The sequence below is a fragment of the Myxine glutinosa genome, chromosome 7, assembly GCF_964187855.1.
Source record: "Myxine glutinosa chromosome 7, kmMyxGlut1.1, whole genome shotgun sequence".
In the NCBI taxonomy this organism is placed as follows: Eukaryota; Metazoa; Chordata; class Myxini; order Myxiniformes; family Myxinidae; genus Myxine; species Myxine glutinosa.
This window is the reverse complement of record NC_136267.1, coordinates 155,274,586-155,291,558: the sequence shown is the minus strand read 5'-3', so window position 1 is coordinate 155,291,558 and position 16,973 is coordinate 155,274,586. Positions and strand designations below refer to the sequence as shown.

At 42.9% G+C, this 16,973-nt stretch overlaps 1 protein-coding gene across 8 annotated transcripts in view; it reads left to right on the top strand.

Moving 5' to 3' along the window:
* Nucleotides 1-4,417: 4,417 nt before the first annotated feature.
* The window catches only part of LOC137431757 (calcitonin gene-related peptide type 1 receptor), a 358,961-nt gene continuing 346,405 nt past the window's right edge, over nt 4,418-16,973 (top strand). For 2 of the 8 annotated variants that reach the window (XM_078782435.1, XM_078782440.1), the window contains exon 1: nt 4,544-4,855. Coding sequence is in view for 1 of the 8 variants with exons in the window: in XM_078782434.1 (XP_078638560.1) it covers nt 4,421-4,627 (207 nt within the window). In the remaining 7 variants the exon portion in view is untranslated. Of the gene's footprint in view, nt 5,095-16,973 lie in introns of all 8 variants that reach the window. The other 6 variants (XM_078782434.1, XM_078782436.1, XM_078782442.1 and 3 more) reach the window with 6 other exon arrangements.

Sequence of the window (16,973 nt, the reverse complement as noted above, 5' to 3'; positions counted from 1 at the left end):
AAATGAAATTGGCTGGGCGTGTGGCCTGTTAGTACGTGTGATTGAATGGGCACTCCGCCACTGTTAGTCTGTCGGCCAGGTGAGGCCGCAGGTAGGCTCTGGGAGCCAGTAGAGTTCAATGTGGCCCAAGGATCCGGAGGACGGACCCGGATAGCCCGACGCCAGAGAGGGCGGTAGGGGGTGAGAGCGCCAGTGGGCCTTCCCCAGGTAGGTTAGGGTAAGGAGCAGGTAAGCTCGGGAGACAACTGCAGTGGCGGAGGTTTGCAGGTGAGCGGACCTGCTGGGAGCGCCATATGACCCAGCCCTGAAATTGTGCGAGGGCACAGGGAGCAGAATCTGGGGAGTGAGACCCCAAATTGGTGAGCACCACGGTATGTTCAATGGGATTTCGGTTCTTAGAACCACATAGAGTGTAAAATGGCCAATGGTTTGGCAGGGAAAGACCCTGGGTAGAGTAAAAGTGTAAAAGTCATTTAGAAGGTAGTTAGGATTGTAAGTCTCTTCGCGCCATCCGCATCCACTCACTAAGGTGACAGGACTCCACACCACCGTTTTTTGCAAATATCTGGTATGTAAGACGCATCATGACGTGGGGGTGACATTGTGCTCATTGTTCCATCTCTTCCTCCTTATGAGGGATTGATGGTAAATTCGGAATAGAGGGATTAATGAGAAATTGGGATTGATGACGAATTTGGTATAGAGGGGAGATATGGGGAAGACAGGACGTTAGCGATGGATTTGTAAATTGTGTAAATACGGGGTAAGGGCAAGGGTAGTTTAGGTGACGGGGGGGAGGGGGGTTGTACGGTAGGGACGAGCTTTCTCGGCTCGCTCTCCTGCGCACCTCACCTCTGCATTACCTTGTGTTGATGTGTACCCTTGCGATCTTGCCCCGCTGCTTGCTTGTCCTCCTTCCCCCACTCATGGATTTGTTTCTTTTGGGCCCGGGGGGAGTGCGCAGGTGCCCGCAGTTGCGTGCCCGCACCCTCGCTGCTGCCTGCCTGGACCGGTACCACACTTATGGACCACATGTTGTTGTGGCCGAGCACCACCATATGGACCACAGGTATGTGGCCGAGCACCACACTCATGGACCCCACGTTTTGGGGCCTGGCACCTCTGCTGGGGACTGGCCATTGTGGCCAGAAAGATCTTGCTTGCGGACCACGGTAAAGGTGGCACCTAAGCCATGCAGGTGGACCACCCTTAGTTGGCCCCTGCTGGCCATAATTAAAAAGTGGATGCATTTTGTGCCCTTTTTGTTTATAATTAAATAGGCCGCAAGCAAAGAAGTCATCCAGAACCAGCGGCCCAGCAGAGAAGACATCGGACGCCATTCATTGACATTGATTATTGTGTTCGAAATGTGCATTTTCATTGTTGGTGCATTTTTTTGTGTTTGGTGCTTATTGGTGCTGGTGGTATCGGTGCAGTGCAGTGTATGCCTTTCCTCTTCTCAAAAGATCTTCCTTTTGTTTCCCAAAAGACAGGTCCTGGGTTCGTGTTGTAAATACCAAGTAGTGTCTTTGTAAATAATGCTCCCCACCGTCCATGTGTAGTTTGAGAATTAATTCCGTGATTCGGTTATCCTGTGGGCGTGATTCTGTTAGATAGAATGCAACGCAGCAGGTGGGACATACTTAGTTGTTTTTAAAATGTCACACTCAGGGTGAAGTTAATAGTAGAGGGTTACCACACCTGAGTGTCACATTAAGTTAAAGTTCTGTCGGGCCGGGCCGGCCTTGGAGGTAATGAGGGTGCAGTGTTGTGGTTTTTAGAACCCTCCACTTTGTAAATATCTGTAATATTCCCTTATAAATAATCCCCTGTAAATATTCCCATTTTTGGTGTAAAAGGTCAAAGGTCGCACCCTAGTTAGGCCACGAGCAACACGTAGCACACCATAGGCTTCTCCTTTAGGTATTTCTTTAGTATGTGTTTCAGGTAAGGATCTGTTCCCAATAGCTGAATCTGCGTTGTATTAATTAAATAAGAGTAGGCTCCCTTGTCAATTCATATTGCGGTGGCGCCTTCCTCCAAATTTTGTTCCTGGGCTTGCCAGTAGCGTTCGCTGCCTGGCTCAGCCGCCATTGAAGACGAGGTCAGTCTTGGAGAAGAAGGGGGCGGGGCGGCAAGAACGAGGCGTGGCCACGTCAACTCACCACCAGGGCGTGGCCGGTAAGCCCCCATCAGCCAACCAGGGCTGAGGTGAGCTCGTTAATAGGCGTGGCTCGATGAAGCGCGGCTTGATTTCTAAGCGGGTTATAAAAGCGCAAGCGCCAAGCCCTCTCACGAGATGTGCGAGGGGAGGCCATTGATGACGGACTGCGCCGGGGGATGCTGATTGTGAACGAACTGCCCGGGGAGCGCTCGATTGATTGTCACGTTGTTGGAGCGACCTGCGCGAGGGTACCCTCTGAGACGAACGTTGGGCGAGAGAGAGTTGGCACGAAGATTACGTACGCGGCATCCCAGTCCCCCGCATAATTATAAGGTCCGGTCGCGCGTCAACGACACGCGAAGCTGCCTGCCATTCTTCGCGACGGACCCGGAGCCTGGAACCATCTGCTTGGACCCTTCTCTTCCTTCCCACCACCACCACCCCATTCGTGTAAGTGTGTTTGTATTGTCCTGGGTGTGTGATAATATAAGACTGTATAAGGCTGCCCTATGTCCTTTTATTTCCTTCTTTTGTATATTCTTGCCTTTCGTTTCCTCTTTTAGTGTAGTCAATAAATCATATTTGTTCTTTCCTTACCTTTTGGTTTCCTCTCGTCCGATCGTCTTTGTCTTTTCCCCATTGAGTATCGGTGGCACGATTATAACCGCTCAGAATCGGGTTAGTCTTTCTGCTAATGGCTCGAGCTTCGGATTGCTAAACCGCTCGGCAAAATTCCATCTTTACCGTGGCTTGGGCAGAAGTAGCGCCCTGCTTTGTGGCGAGGTTGGCGAAGGTATCTGGGAACCCATTGACCAGTCACCCTGGTCAATCTCAACCCCGCAAAGGAGCGCGATATCTTCTAGGACTCGGACGGCCAGCTTAATAGACGAGGGGATTAACCCCTCCCTCGGTAAGGGGAGCGCCGTAATTCGAGATCCGCAACAATATATATATATATATATATATATATATATATATATATATATATATATATATATATATATATATATATATATATATATATATATATATATATATATATATACACATACATACATACATACATGCCCTTCAAATACATATACAGTACCTATTTATACATATATGATTGTTCCACAGTACAGTTTGTTATGCACACAATTCGATTATGAATACAATGAGTAGAGATTCTCGCACTTTCCAAGGTCATTGCTGTGACCTCTCAAAATATGTCTGCTCTGCGCAAGAAGGCTCACAGCTTGCATAGCTGATAAAACTGCATCTTTTCAGAACGAATACAGAATACACCATCGTTGCATGTTACCCGCATCAACATGAGCCGATATGGAAGGTCGGCTGAGGAAGGGGGAGCTCCATTGGGGTCTGGCCAACCCTTCACCTACCACACTTTCCCAATATACCAGTGAACACAGTAATGCACACACTTCCAAGGATCTCTTTTCAAATGATCTCTTTTGTGGGGAACGTTTTATCAAAGTACGAGAAATCTTTCGAATCAGCGATATTTGACTCACTTGAGCCATGATAATCGGAGAAAGGTTAAAACAACAGAGCAGAGCACCTTGAGTTCACCTTCCCCACACGTTATAGGACAACGATACACACTTGAGGGAGCGTGCTCCTCATGAAAAAGACGAGGTTTACGGTTAGCTCCGCTACGTTGTAGGTAGGTAAATAAATACCTCTGGGACCACATTTATCACTCCAGAGGTGCTAAACAAACGTTTGGAAACGGAAAAGCCACAAGTAGAACGCGTCACTTACTATGTCCAAGCGAGAGGTCTCGTTGGTGAATTCGCCGAACATCCATCGAGCGAAGCCATTAACTCCAGGGTCCCCTGGTGTGTCCACTGCATCGCGTGCGGATGGAACATGACCCGTGAAAGAGACACCTTCATACCTTCATGGTTGTGCAGTCCCAACAAGCAGTCTGAGGTCATGGGGGGGAAATTAGTGTAATATTACAGAAAGAATGTCTGCTCCATATAGAAGATCATTTTACAATGTGGACCCATGACAATAAGGTACAATTTATTGACGACTACATGTATATTATATGTGCGTATACTCATTATATAATGATATTTTAAAGCATTGTTTCGGAAGGAGGTACACACCATATGATGGCATTGATTAGGTCATGTATTAGGGAGTCAGTAACCTGATCAACTTGTTTTTGGAATGCCGACTTCCATGGTGTTTGTCCCTGGCTTCATCCCAGTTGCAGGGTCCCGTGCGCTGCGCGCCATTGCATGGATGGTCACGGTTCGCCGTTTATCGGAGGGGCGGCTCTCAGCCGGTTGGCGCATCAACGGCCGGGATGGCGTGGGATGGCACAGTCTCCCCTCCTCTCAAAAAGGGCACCCGACCGGGAAATGTGGCCGAGCACAGCAGAAAGAGAGGAACGCGTACGGGGGGGGAGAAGCCCCTACGGGACCGGACGGCCCGATTTGCTCGGCTCAGGTACCACGCGCGGCCCCTGCACCGCAAGACGTGCGCCCAAGGTTTAAGTTGGCGCCGCGGTACCTTTGAGGGTCGCTGCTGGTGCGCACGAACGTGTACCGAAGCGGGACGTTTGAACGAGTCCACTTGGACCACAGGACGTCGCACGGACCGAGTGACAGGGAGACACGCCAAACTCGCAATAAGTCGGATCGCTTCCCAAATTGGTGGAGGGGTGACGGAGCGCAGGTACATGGAGTAGTGTAAAATATAACTCAGTTACTGGTGCCTCCTCCCGACACCTGTGCATGATTCGTTACATTTGATGGAAGTGTCGAGGATTTCTCAATGGATTGTCGGTATTTGGAGATGACGCATGCGCTTTGAAATGGAACCTCGACAATATCCTGGAGAATATGTAATTACAGTCCGCATGGCAAACAGCCGGGGCCGAGGGAGCTGGAAGAGAGAGGCTTGGAAGGGGTGAGGTGAGAGCGAGGGTACGGTCATATCGTTGTGATGGGATAGGTTACATGTATCGCAGGACACCTGGTATCACGGTTTGATAGTAACAAGGTTCACTTTCACCTCGGTTAAGGAGATATTTGTAACAAGGACGTTAAGTGATTGGTACATTTTCAAAACAAGAAATTACCAGATGTACCGAATATCAATCGAGTTTACGGTGAGCAGGCGTGTGTGTGTGTTTCTTTCTGTGTGTGTGTGTTTGTGTCTGTATGTGTGTGTGTGTGTGTGTGTGTGTGTGTGTGTGTGTGTGTGTGTGTGTGTGTGTGCATGTGTGTGTGTTTCTGTGTTTGTGTGTTTCTTTCTGTGTGTGTGTGTCTGTGTGTGTGTGTCTGTGTGTGTGTGTGTCTGTGTGTGTGTGTCTGTGTGTGTGTGTGTGTATTTCTTTCTGTATGTGTGTGTGTGTTTGTGTTTCTTTCTGTATGTGTGTGTGTGTGTTTGTGTGTTTGTGTGTTTCTTTGTGTGTGTGTGTGTGTGTGTGTGTGTGTGTGCGATTCTGTGTGTGTGTGTGTGTGTGTGTGTGTGTGCGATTCTGTGTGTGTGTGTGTTTCTGTGTGTGTGTGTGTGTGTGTGTGCTTGTGTTTCTGTGTTTGTGTGTTTCTTTCTGTGTGTGTGTGTGTGTGTGTGTGTGTGTGTGTATGTGTGTGTGTGTGTCTGTGTGTGTGTGTGTGTGTGTCTCTGTGTGTGTGTGTTTCTTTCTGTGTGTGTGTTTCTTTCTGTGTGTGTGTGTGTTTGTGTGTGTGTTTCTTTGTATGTGTGTGTGTGTTTCTTTATGTGTGTGTGTGTGTGTGTGTGTGTGCTTGTGTGTGTGTGTGTTTCTGTGTTTGTGTGTTTCTTTCTGTGTGTGTGTGTGTGTGTCCGTGTGTGTGTGTCTCTGTGTGTGTGTTTCTTTGTGTGTGTGTGTGTGTGTTTCTTTGTGTGTGTGTGTGTGTGTGTGTGTGTGTGTGTGTGTGTTTGTGTGTGTGTTTCTTTGTATGTGTGTGTGTGTTTCTTTGTGTGTGTGTGTGTGTGTGTGTGTGTGTGTTTGTTTCTTTCTCGGTGTGTGTTTGTGTTTGTGTGTGTGTTTTTGTGTGTGTATATTGGGACGTGGGTGTGGTTGGTATATAGTTGATGCAACCCTGCAACAGCATGTTATTCTTTCATGTATATATTATACGGGGAACAGCAGGATGGCTTCGAGTTACACATACTCACCTGCAGGCTGTCTAGCCTAGGTGCGAATCTTCAAGTATCCAGTTTATATCCAGGTACAAGAAATCTATAATAATCCAGCTATAAACCGTCGTACAGGTGTTTAACAGGCAGGGTGAATCATCAATGTGTGTGCCGTACCTCTGATGGACGCCAACCTGGGCGTCCCATCTCGGGCATTACTTGGTGGATGAGATCCCACGGTATCCTTCGCGAAGAGTCGGCGAGCCATCGCCGGCATCCTGACCAAATTCCTGCCCTAACTACTGCCGGAAAGCAATGGCAAACCACCCAGTGTAGCTCTTGCCAAGAAACAGCTTCGGCTGCACCGAGATTTTGTAACAGAGTTTGGTATACCAGAATCATCATAATCATAATATAGTATATTATACACCACGACGAGGTACATCATAATTGTCCCTCTTCTCCTCCTCGAGCTGTGAGATGTCCTTACTGAACACTTGTCCTTTCAAGTAAGGTGAACCGAGTGCACTTTCCTCGACAGGCTGCAGCTTGATATACGAGTGGAAACATTCATGAAGTTGACAAGTTGTTGGTGTTTCCAAAACTCTTCCTCTTGGGAATGTTCTCACTGACGATTCCTATTTTCTCGGTGTTCTGTAGTGTCTGCTTCAGACATATGGAACTCATTACTCGTCAATTGAACAAAATCCCGAACAAGTTCTAGTAATTGGAGGATGAATCTGTATCTCTATCAGTCTGCTGGAGTGTCTTTTTGCTTGTCTGCGTGTCTATATCCAAATTCGTCTTTAATTGCATTTTGTCTTACAAAATGTAAACATCGCTTTATTACCTTCGCCACCGAACGTGGAGGGAAGGTTATGTTTTCACGCGTGTCTGTTTGTTTATCTGTCTGTTTGTTTGTGGTGAACATCCGGATCTGGATAGTACAATTTTTAAAGTGATTCTTCACCATTGGGAGATCGGGCCAAAATCGATACATCGCAGGATATCTCAAAATGTTATGGACCGATTTAGACGAAACTTGGTGGAGAGGTTGGGTGCCTGACAAGGAGGAATCGATTCGATTTTGGTGAAGATCTGAATATGGATTCGGATACGGTAATTATTTAATTTTTTAAGTGTTTCTTCACCATTGGGAGATCGGGCCAAAAACGATACATCGCAGGATATCTCAAAATGTTGTGGACGGATTTGGATGAAACTTGGTGGAGAGGTTGGGTGCGTGACAAGGACGAATCTATTCAATTTTGGTGAAGATCTGAATATGGATTCGGATACGGTAATTATTTAATTTTTAAGTGATTCTTCACCATTGGGAGGTAGGGCCAAAAACGATACATAGAAGGATATCTCAAAAAGTTATTGACGGGTTTGGACGAAACTTGGTGGAGAGGTTGGGTGTCTGACAAGGACGAATCGATTCGATTTTGGTGAAGATCTGAATATTGATTCGGATACGGTAATTATTTAATTTTTTAAGCGATTCTTCACCATTGAGAAATTGTGTGAAAAGCGATAAAATATAACATGATGTTTTAAAAAGTTGTGGGCGAGTTATGACTAAACTTGGTGGATGAGTTGGTTTGGTGCTCAGAACAAACTGATTAGATTTTGGTTCAGGTCCGAATCCAGATCAGGCCTATCATTGGGATACAAAACAATCTGTTCAGCCTGGCGGATGTATGCGCTCTACCGAGTGCTGTTCTAGTTATTATTATCGATGTCGAGTCGCCCCTGTCTGTATGTCTGCCTGTCTGTTTGTGAACACGATATCTCAAGAAGTTGTGGATAGATTTGCATGAAATTTGGTGGATCGGTTAGGTGTGTGACAAGGACGAGATGATTAGATTTTGGTGAAGATTCGGATCTGCATCTGAAAATCTTTTAAATGATTCTTCGCCATTGAGAGATGGGGCAAAAAAACGATATATACCACTCAAATCTCGAATCTCAAAACGGTGTGCACGGATTCGGCCGAAACCTGGTGGACAGTTTGTGTTTGGGACAAGGAAGAATTGATACGGATCTGAGAGCCGAATACGGATCTGGATACAATGTTTTTTTTTTTATTTCAAAGTGATTCCTCACCATTGAGTGGTAGGGCCAAAAACGATAAATAGCATGCTATTTCAAAAAGTTGTGGTCGAGTTGTGACAAAACCAGGTGGATGGTTGATCCAACCCTCCCCCCACACCTATTCTTCACCATAAGAAATAATCAAGAAACAAAAAAAATAATTGTGTGCCCATCTGTAATGGTATTCAGGTAGCAACCCCAGCAAGACACTTGCTGTCTTGGAGAAGGTATGTCGATATGTCTTGATTTGACAATGTTTGGAAATATATCTTGCAGTGTTTGGAGAAGGTATGTTGGGATGTTTAAACATAACCGTAAAAATTTTTTTTACCGAAATAAAAGTCTCGCCAACATGTCATATTTTTTCATACACATGAGTAAATAAACGAATGGTGAAATATCTATTACATAACAGTAGTACACCAAACATCGCTTCATCTCTCCGATCAGTCTCTTCTCATTTTTATTTTATTTCTTCAAATCAGTTTCCAGGTTACATAAGGTTTTTCTCCAGGTGCTTCAAAGAAACCTGATCTCTTGAGCATCTAACTTTAATGCCCAAGTTTCTCGCTCTCTGAGATCCCAACATCCCCACCTTCCCCCACCTTCACTTTCACCCCAACAGTCCTGAAATGCTACACCTGCCCCTGTGATATGATAGGCTTGGTCAATTTACTTCTGCTGTTTTCTGGGTTTTTTTCTCCCAATTGTTTGCTGTGCAATTACTAGTATTCTGGTCTATTTTTATTCATGTCGTTATCATCTAACATGCTTTTTATTCCCAAAATAAATGTATTTGCATACACAAGAATGCAAGATCCATATTTTCTCATTATTTATCTTTCTGAAGGTCATATATCTACCATATCTTACTATAATTCACCAAATGTCCGTCTGCCTGTCTCTTTGAAGGTACCGCAAAAACGGCTCAACCGATCGCAACGATATTTTGGGTGGGTATTCCTGGGATCCCCTGGAGTAAAATTAGCTATATTGTTTTTCCAATTTTTCCAAGTTTTCCAATTTTCCAATTTTCGAGTTTTTCCAAACACCATGGAATAATATTTACCGATATGAACAGTGATGTGGCTTTTATTGAAATTCTACAAATACTGTTTAGATTTTGATGAGAATTACGAACCTGCCGTGGAAGTGGACAGATGACAGCCATGAGCGGGTTTGATAATATCCCAATACAACCGTCAGTCAATCGTAATGTTAAATTGTTAAACGTTAATCGTGTTAATCGTTTTGTTAAAGTATCAATTGATGATTGGAATTGAGTGAATACAATTACGATTTTGAATTCGTAATTGTGTTCACTCAACCGTACGGAACTTCACATCAGAATTTAAATATTTGTTTATGTCACGAATGTTGTTAAAAGTTAATTTTTTTATATTAATGTTATTTAATTTGTGATTGGAGTTATGCTGTTTGGAATGAAAAAAGAGATATCGAGTTCAAGTGAATGACGAAATGCCGTGACGGTTTCTATTTTCTAAGCATGAAATTTGCGGATTGCCATATGCAGATTCGCCACGGACTTGGGTATTGAACAAACGTACCTGTTTGTTTGTGACGGGTACGTTTTTCATGGAAGTCCTTCACGAACTTGCTGTCCATGTCTGACATGCGACTGAAGGTGCTACAGGAATGTGGAATTTATCGGGTTCATGCTTTAGCATTCGCCGTTTCTGCATTGTCTGTTTGCTTCTGGCCTCCCACCCGTGCGTAGTACCTCACTAGTAAACACAATGTCAGTTTATGTGTTTGTACAGATGTCTGTCCCCCTTCATAAGGGTAGCTTTTAAAGGTCAATCTTTTAACATGAATGTGTGTTCATTACGGTCTATTTTTGAGGATAACACAAACTCGAAAAACATTTTCCATAAAAGAGTAATTATGTCTCTTCTATTGGAATTGTAGACGGTGGCTTGCAAACCGAGCCTCAAGGGTGGTGTACAGAAGCATTTTTAAAAATAACAATAAATACAAGGCGTGGGGAGGTGAAATGTGCTGCACCTGGTGTGCAACATCCGCAGAGTAAAACGAGTGTTCATTTACATCTGCATGATGTCGAAAAATAAATAAGATATAAGCACACCTGACACTAGGCCGAGGCTTCAAACTTTGGCACGCTCACGAGGCTGCATTGTTGAATAAACAGTTCCAACCCGTCATTTTCGACGGGCTTTTTACTAGTTTTATATAATACAGTACAGTACATGCAATGTTCAAACCCTTTCCAGAACGTTGGTGCTGCCAAAGCAGTCTATGGGCTGAGGACATACTCAGTGGTTTGCCTTTGCCTTTCTTAGCGAACCCAAGATCATTGGTCCAAGGTAATCTTCCACCTCTCCCCCTCACAAGGAGAGGGGAGGTTAACCTGGGTCCTACGAACAGGTATGCAAATTTGGGTGGAGATCAGATGACAATTGTAAGTTGCCCCGCACTCGCAGGGATTGGAGGGGAGGGGGGGGAGAAGGTTGCCCATGACCTGACCGTGGGTACTGCCAATGTGTATGCAAAATTTGGTGGAGATCGGGCAGTAATATGTTTTTTTTTCTAGGATTTTCAGATGTACATATATACATACATACATGCATATATACATACATATATACATACATGCAGAGTATTGCCTTATTTAATTTAGTAGGATGTGACACCCAGGTTACATCCCTCTGAAAGGTGGCATGCCTATGTACAAAGCAGCATGGTGATTATTTATATTTGGGTCTGGAATCAAACCCCGACAAGACCCCACCAAAGACGAGACCGGTGTGCTCCCAAAGACCTATTCTGTCACATCTTCTATAATAATCACCATTCCCTAAATCAAACTTTCCATTCCTCTGCACTCTTTTGTCCCTCTTTTATCTTGCCTTTGGCCTCACACTCCAAATCCCTTTCCTTTGTCCCATTTTTTTCCATGGAGGCAGTGCATCAGAATCTCAACATCTGCACCAACCTTTTATCTATTTTCACTTCCTGAATTAGTAAGTTTGCCCTACAGTCACATATGTTCCCTGTTATCTGATTGACAACAGATAAATTATCTATCATCTGTGTTTCTCATATATCAGCTTTTCCAAAAGTCTCAGTAGCCATTTAAAAAAAAAAATAATCCATGCTGGTTTTAGTTTGACAGAAGTACAATGTGCCCAGATATCCTGAATAGAAGTTAGTACAGTAAATGTTAATGGAATCTTTGTGGAAGTGTAGTTTATTGAAGTTTTATCTTCAAAAGATAGATGGATTGTGTCCGGTTCGTTTCTGAATGATATGCAAGTAAATTTGCAGATGAATTCTGAACAGCTCTTTATTTTTTGGTAACTAATGAAACATAACCAATAACCTCTTTATAACATCGATACAGATCATGGATATAGAATGGACAAATTCACAAGACATAAACAGCTCACAGACAGATTACGGTATTTATCCCTCACATATCTTCTTAAGTTGGTTCTCAGGCCGAACACAGGAGACATTGATCCTCAGCATCCAGTCCTCTCAATCAAGCATTGCTGTGTGTCGTTCCTCTGTCTCCAGGCCGGCGTATCCTTGATGTCGTTGAAAGCTGGTCTGCCTCGCTTCGACCTTTCATGTTTAGGTATCCAGAGTACAAGATTGTAAAAAAAAATTTTTTTATTATCGGCAACCGTTGGTCCGATAGACATGAACTTTGCACCGTAACATGTGTCTACTCATGTAGAATATTTAATGATAATTATGACGTCATAGGTCATGTGATATGGGCGCCATCTTGTTGAAATTCTATATTTTCTTGGCAATCGGGGTGATTGACATGGAATTTTCACCATAGTATGCATCGACTCGTGAATAACTTTTTATGATAATTATGACGTCATGCATCACATGGTATGGGCGCCATCTTGGAAAAAAAAAAAACTTTGGAGCTCTACATCTCCAAAACCACGACATGGGAGAAAATGAAACCTGGCTCAATGCAAATACTTCCGCATGGGAAATAAGTGCTGTTAACAATGACGTCATAATTCTGCAAGTACAGTGCTTAGTCTGATCAGTTTGAAATTTATTGAGCGTGTTCCACGCACAATTATATTGGAGAATGGAAATTTATGATGTCATTGGTCACGTGGTCTAGCAGCCATATTGGATCAAAGGAAAAAAACCATAAATACAGAAGAGTTGGCAAGTTGACTGCACAGGGTAAGTATTCTAGGAATACCATCTAGTTTGTCAAATCTACAGACCAATGGCTATTGAAAGGTAAATTAATAAGTCGAGTATAGCATTAGCATCCATCAAGCCCCTTCTCGTGGGTCGCAGTGAGGTTCCATGCATCACTTACATCAGGCAAGACAGACTCAACTACTGCTATGAACAGTCATTCTTTGATATGCGAAAGAGTGTCCACTTCCATATTCTTCAAACGGTTTGTTTCAAGCTCTCCATGCAATACTTTTCTTTTCTTTGTATCATGACCAATTATGTTAACCCAGGAACCAAGTTATGGTACTTGAAGTCATTGACCATCTCAAGCTTCAGTCCATCGCTCGACATAATTGAGACGTCTCTCAACTGGTCGAATGACATCACTTTGGTTTTATCAGCATTAACTGTTAGTCCTATCTTACCGATGCTTGTTTCGACTCTCTTGACAAGTCATTGCGGTTGCTCCATTTGTTTGGAACCAAACTCCATGTTTGGACTCACATATGCTATCCCATTAAAGAGACAACATGGATTGTATTTTAATGGCCTCTATATAATACATTTTTATCACAAAATAAAGTATTTCCCTGATTATCTGATTTAAAAAAACAAAACATATAGCAGTGGAAGAATAATTAAACAATTCAAACCACATTCATAAGAAGAAAAAAAAACAGACTCAGTGGTGCAATGGTTGAGGCGTCCGCTGAGTCCAGGAGGTTGGTGGTTCGAAACTGACCCCGGCCAGGTTATACCAAAGACATTATTAACAAGAAATAGCAATCAGAGATTGGAGACCCTCGCCAGGACGTTTATAGTGGTTTTGAAGGCTTTTGTGTGAAAACAAATGTGGCCGCCGACCCACGTGACCAATAACATCATCATAATTTTTTTCTCTACAAATTTGTCCCTAGATGACGCTCAAGAAATTTCATATTGATCAGATGAAGTTTTGTACCTGTCGAATTATGACGTCATAAGGGAGGAACCTATGACATCATTAACATATTTTATTCCTCATGGAGAGTTCTTTACAATGAGCTATGTCTATTTATATGCAGTGCTTTCGGAGATATAGAGTTGCAAAGTTTTTTGTTTTTTTTAAGATGGCGCCCATACCATGTGACCATTATGGCGTCATAATTATCATAATAAAAATTCTACATGAGGAGGCACACCGATGGTGAAAATTCCCTGTCAATTGGACCAACGGTTGCAGAGAAAATCATATTTATTCTGTACGGACAAACAAACAAACAAAAAGACAAATGCAATACCCTCTCCTCTGGAGAGGGTAATAAACGAGAACAAGGCAACTGTCGCCAATATGCCTCCACATAGTCCCACAATGGGTAGATTCCCTCTTTCACTGTCCTAAAAATAAACAAGTTTGATTTAAATCCCTTCAACTGTTTTTAAGTATCACATTTTCACCAGACAGGACAGGTTTCACATCGATCGGTGAAGCGGTCTCAGAGAAGGGATTTTTAAAATATCGGCTTTCAAGCTAATATGGCTGTCATACCACCTGACATATGACCTTAAAATATGTGCACTCTGCCTATGTATGGGTAGGGGATCATGTTTGTGAAGTTTTGTGTTGACCGGATAAGGTTCGTTTCTCTATCCAAGATGGCTGCCAAACCACATGACCTACGATGTCATCATTTTCAAACTATATGCAACAATGGTGTTAGATATTTGCTAAAATTCGCATCAATAGGGTAAGCGATTTCAGAGATATAATTATTTCATATTTTCCTTCAATCCAATATGGTTGCCACACTATGTGCCCAATGATATTTTCATGATCATCTTTTAATCGACATGCCTAGTCAATGACACGTGAAGTTTCAAGTCAATCAATTTGGTGGTTTGGGAGAAGATTATTTTTTAGGGTTTTAGGTTAAATCCAATATGGCTGCCAAACCATGTCACCGATGATGTCATAAATTTAATCGTTCAATAAAAATGGGTCATAGATCATGTGCATGCAATTTCAGATTTTTAGGATAAGGAATTTGATCAAAACATTTTTGGCTGGTATAGCACTTCACCTATGATGTCATCATTAACATGCTTTTGTTCCCATTGGGAGTACTTGACAATGTCCTAAGTTTCAAATTTTTCCATTCAGCAGTTTCCGAGAATTTTTTTGATCATTTGCTTTTAATCCAAGATGGCTGCCATACCACGTGACCTATGACGTCTCAATTATCGTAACATTCTGCATGGGTGTCACTCCTACCCTGAAAGTTTCGTCTCAATCGGACAATATGGTTGGTGAGAAAAACGAGGTTTAGCCCGTACGGACGGACTGATGGATGGACGGCTGTACGGACAACCCGAAAACATAATGTCTCCAGCCAACTTCAGGGGCGGGGGCACAAAAACTATGTGCTGCTTCTTTGCTCAGCATTACAATTAAAGGATAGAGCAGACAAACAACCATAGGTTGGCAACCATTGTGCAGTTTCTACTGCAATGAAGTTCCTTGTAAGGGAATTCCTATTATTATTATTATTATCATTTATTAATATTATTATGAAGCCTCCCTGCCCTGTTTATGCCTGATATTATGCCTGATAAGCCTGATAAGCCTATCCCGCTGATAAGCCTGATATTAGGCTGTAGCCTGATATTATGAGCTGTAGGCTGAGGCTGAGCTGTAGGCAGTAGGCTGTAGGCTGATAAGCCTGATATTATGAAGCCCTGTTTGTCGCTAAAAGGTGGCAAAAAGGGTTGGCGTCAGGAAGGGCATCCGGCCGTAAAACATTGCTTCAAAAAGGGAACCAAAAAACAACAACAACCACGGTTCCCGAAAAAGGCCAACCCCCGCTTGCGGGGAAAAATGGCCTCTAAAGGTGGTTATTATGAAGCCTCCCCAGAAATAGCATAGGATGAGGCTTATAGATGTTGTAGGGTTTGTTTCTACAATTAGTGCTCCCAATTTTTAATGCGACCACAGAGTTTATTAGACTCTTCTGAGTACTAAACCACCATTTTTTTTTCTTCCTGCATTCCTAATTTCTGAAATTTCCAAGCTGTATCTTGGAACCAGCTGGGAAGTTCTGAATTCAATTTGGCATTAAAAATATGAATCGAAAGTATGTAATTTTTTGACCTCGACCTAACTTTCAAGGTCATGATCTAATTATAGGCATTTAAACATTTTCCACCATAACTCGGCTAGGGTTTGTCCGATCGGAACAAAATTGTCCTCTAAATAGGATAGAGAAAGGCGCATTTACAGTTAATTTACATCATACCCCTCTGAGTTAAGGTCAAGGTCAAATGGTGGTCTGAAATAAAATAACGAGTTTCTTTGGTCATTGTTCAATTTTGTTAATGCGGAATCTCAAAGACCGCTTGCTATTCCAAGAGGTTCTTGCATCATAATAGAGTACCTGCATTGATGTTGTGCACCTGATATTTGATTCGTGCCCTTGACATTCCCTTTTGGATTTTGACCTAATTAACAAAAAAACACTTTTTTTTTTATCATAACTTGAATAAGTTTCCTCCAATTTTCCCGATGTTGAATTTTATGGATAAATTGTAGCTGGAGACACATTTTCTTAATTTACACACTATCCCTAAATGTTGAAGGTCAATCCTATTTTCCTTTAAAAACTCGAACAAAAAATAAATATTCCACACTTTATGAAACCTACATTTTATGAAACCCAAGAGAAAGAGAAATCAGGTTCGTGGATCATCATAGCCATGCCATATTCTCCCTTATGTTCATCCAACCCATAATAATGCTGCATGTTTTCAAGCTCTTTGTAAGTATGCACACGCTCGTGTGCCAGAGGTCAATGATATAATGGGGTCTGGTCTCCTTCAAAATGTCTCTTCGCAACAAAAGCATGCATTGACAAAAGTAAAAAGCATTACCTGTTAGCACAACTTTACGTAAAACACAAATCAGGATATATTCGTGAACTCCATCATTGCAAAAATCCATTCAATTCATGGTATGATCCACCTTCTTGTGGATGTTCAATCCCTCAAAAGCTTCAAGCTGGCAGTGCACCACCATGTAATGTTACTGTCCCCTCAAACCCCTACCCACAATATTGAATATGGCAATTAACCCGCCTGCCCTTTCCCCCTCTGATTTGCAGCTACTGTTTCCTCTCTCTTTCTCCTGTATTCCTGTTCATTCCTTTGCTCATTGCATCCAAACGTGGCCCCAATGCCGTTGCCTTTTTACCCTCTGTCACCTCACTCTTACATGAACATCGATCTTGTACGGTTAAAAAAAGCCACCCTGAATCTAAAGGAGAAGCTTCTTTTCCACCCAGAACACCTGTCCAGTCGCTCAAGGAGAAGGTGTTAGAGTCATTGTAAGGAGAGACTGGTGTGGGGCAGCCTTAGG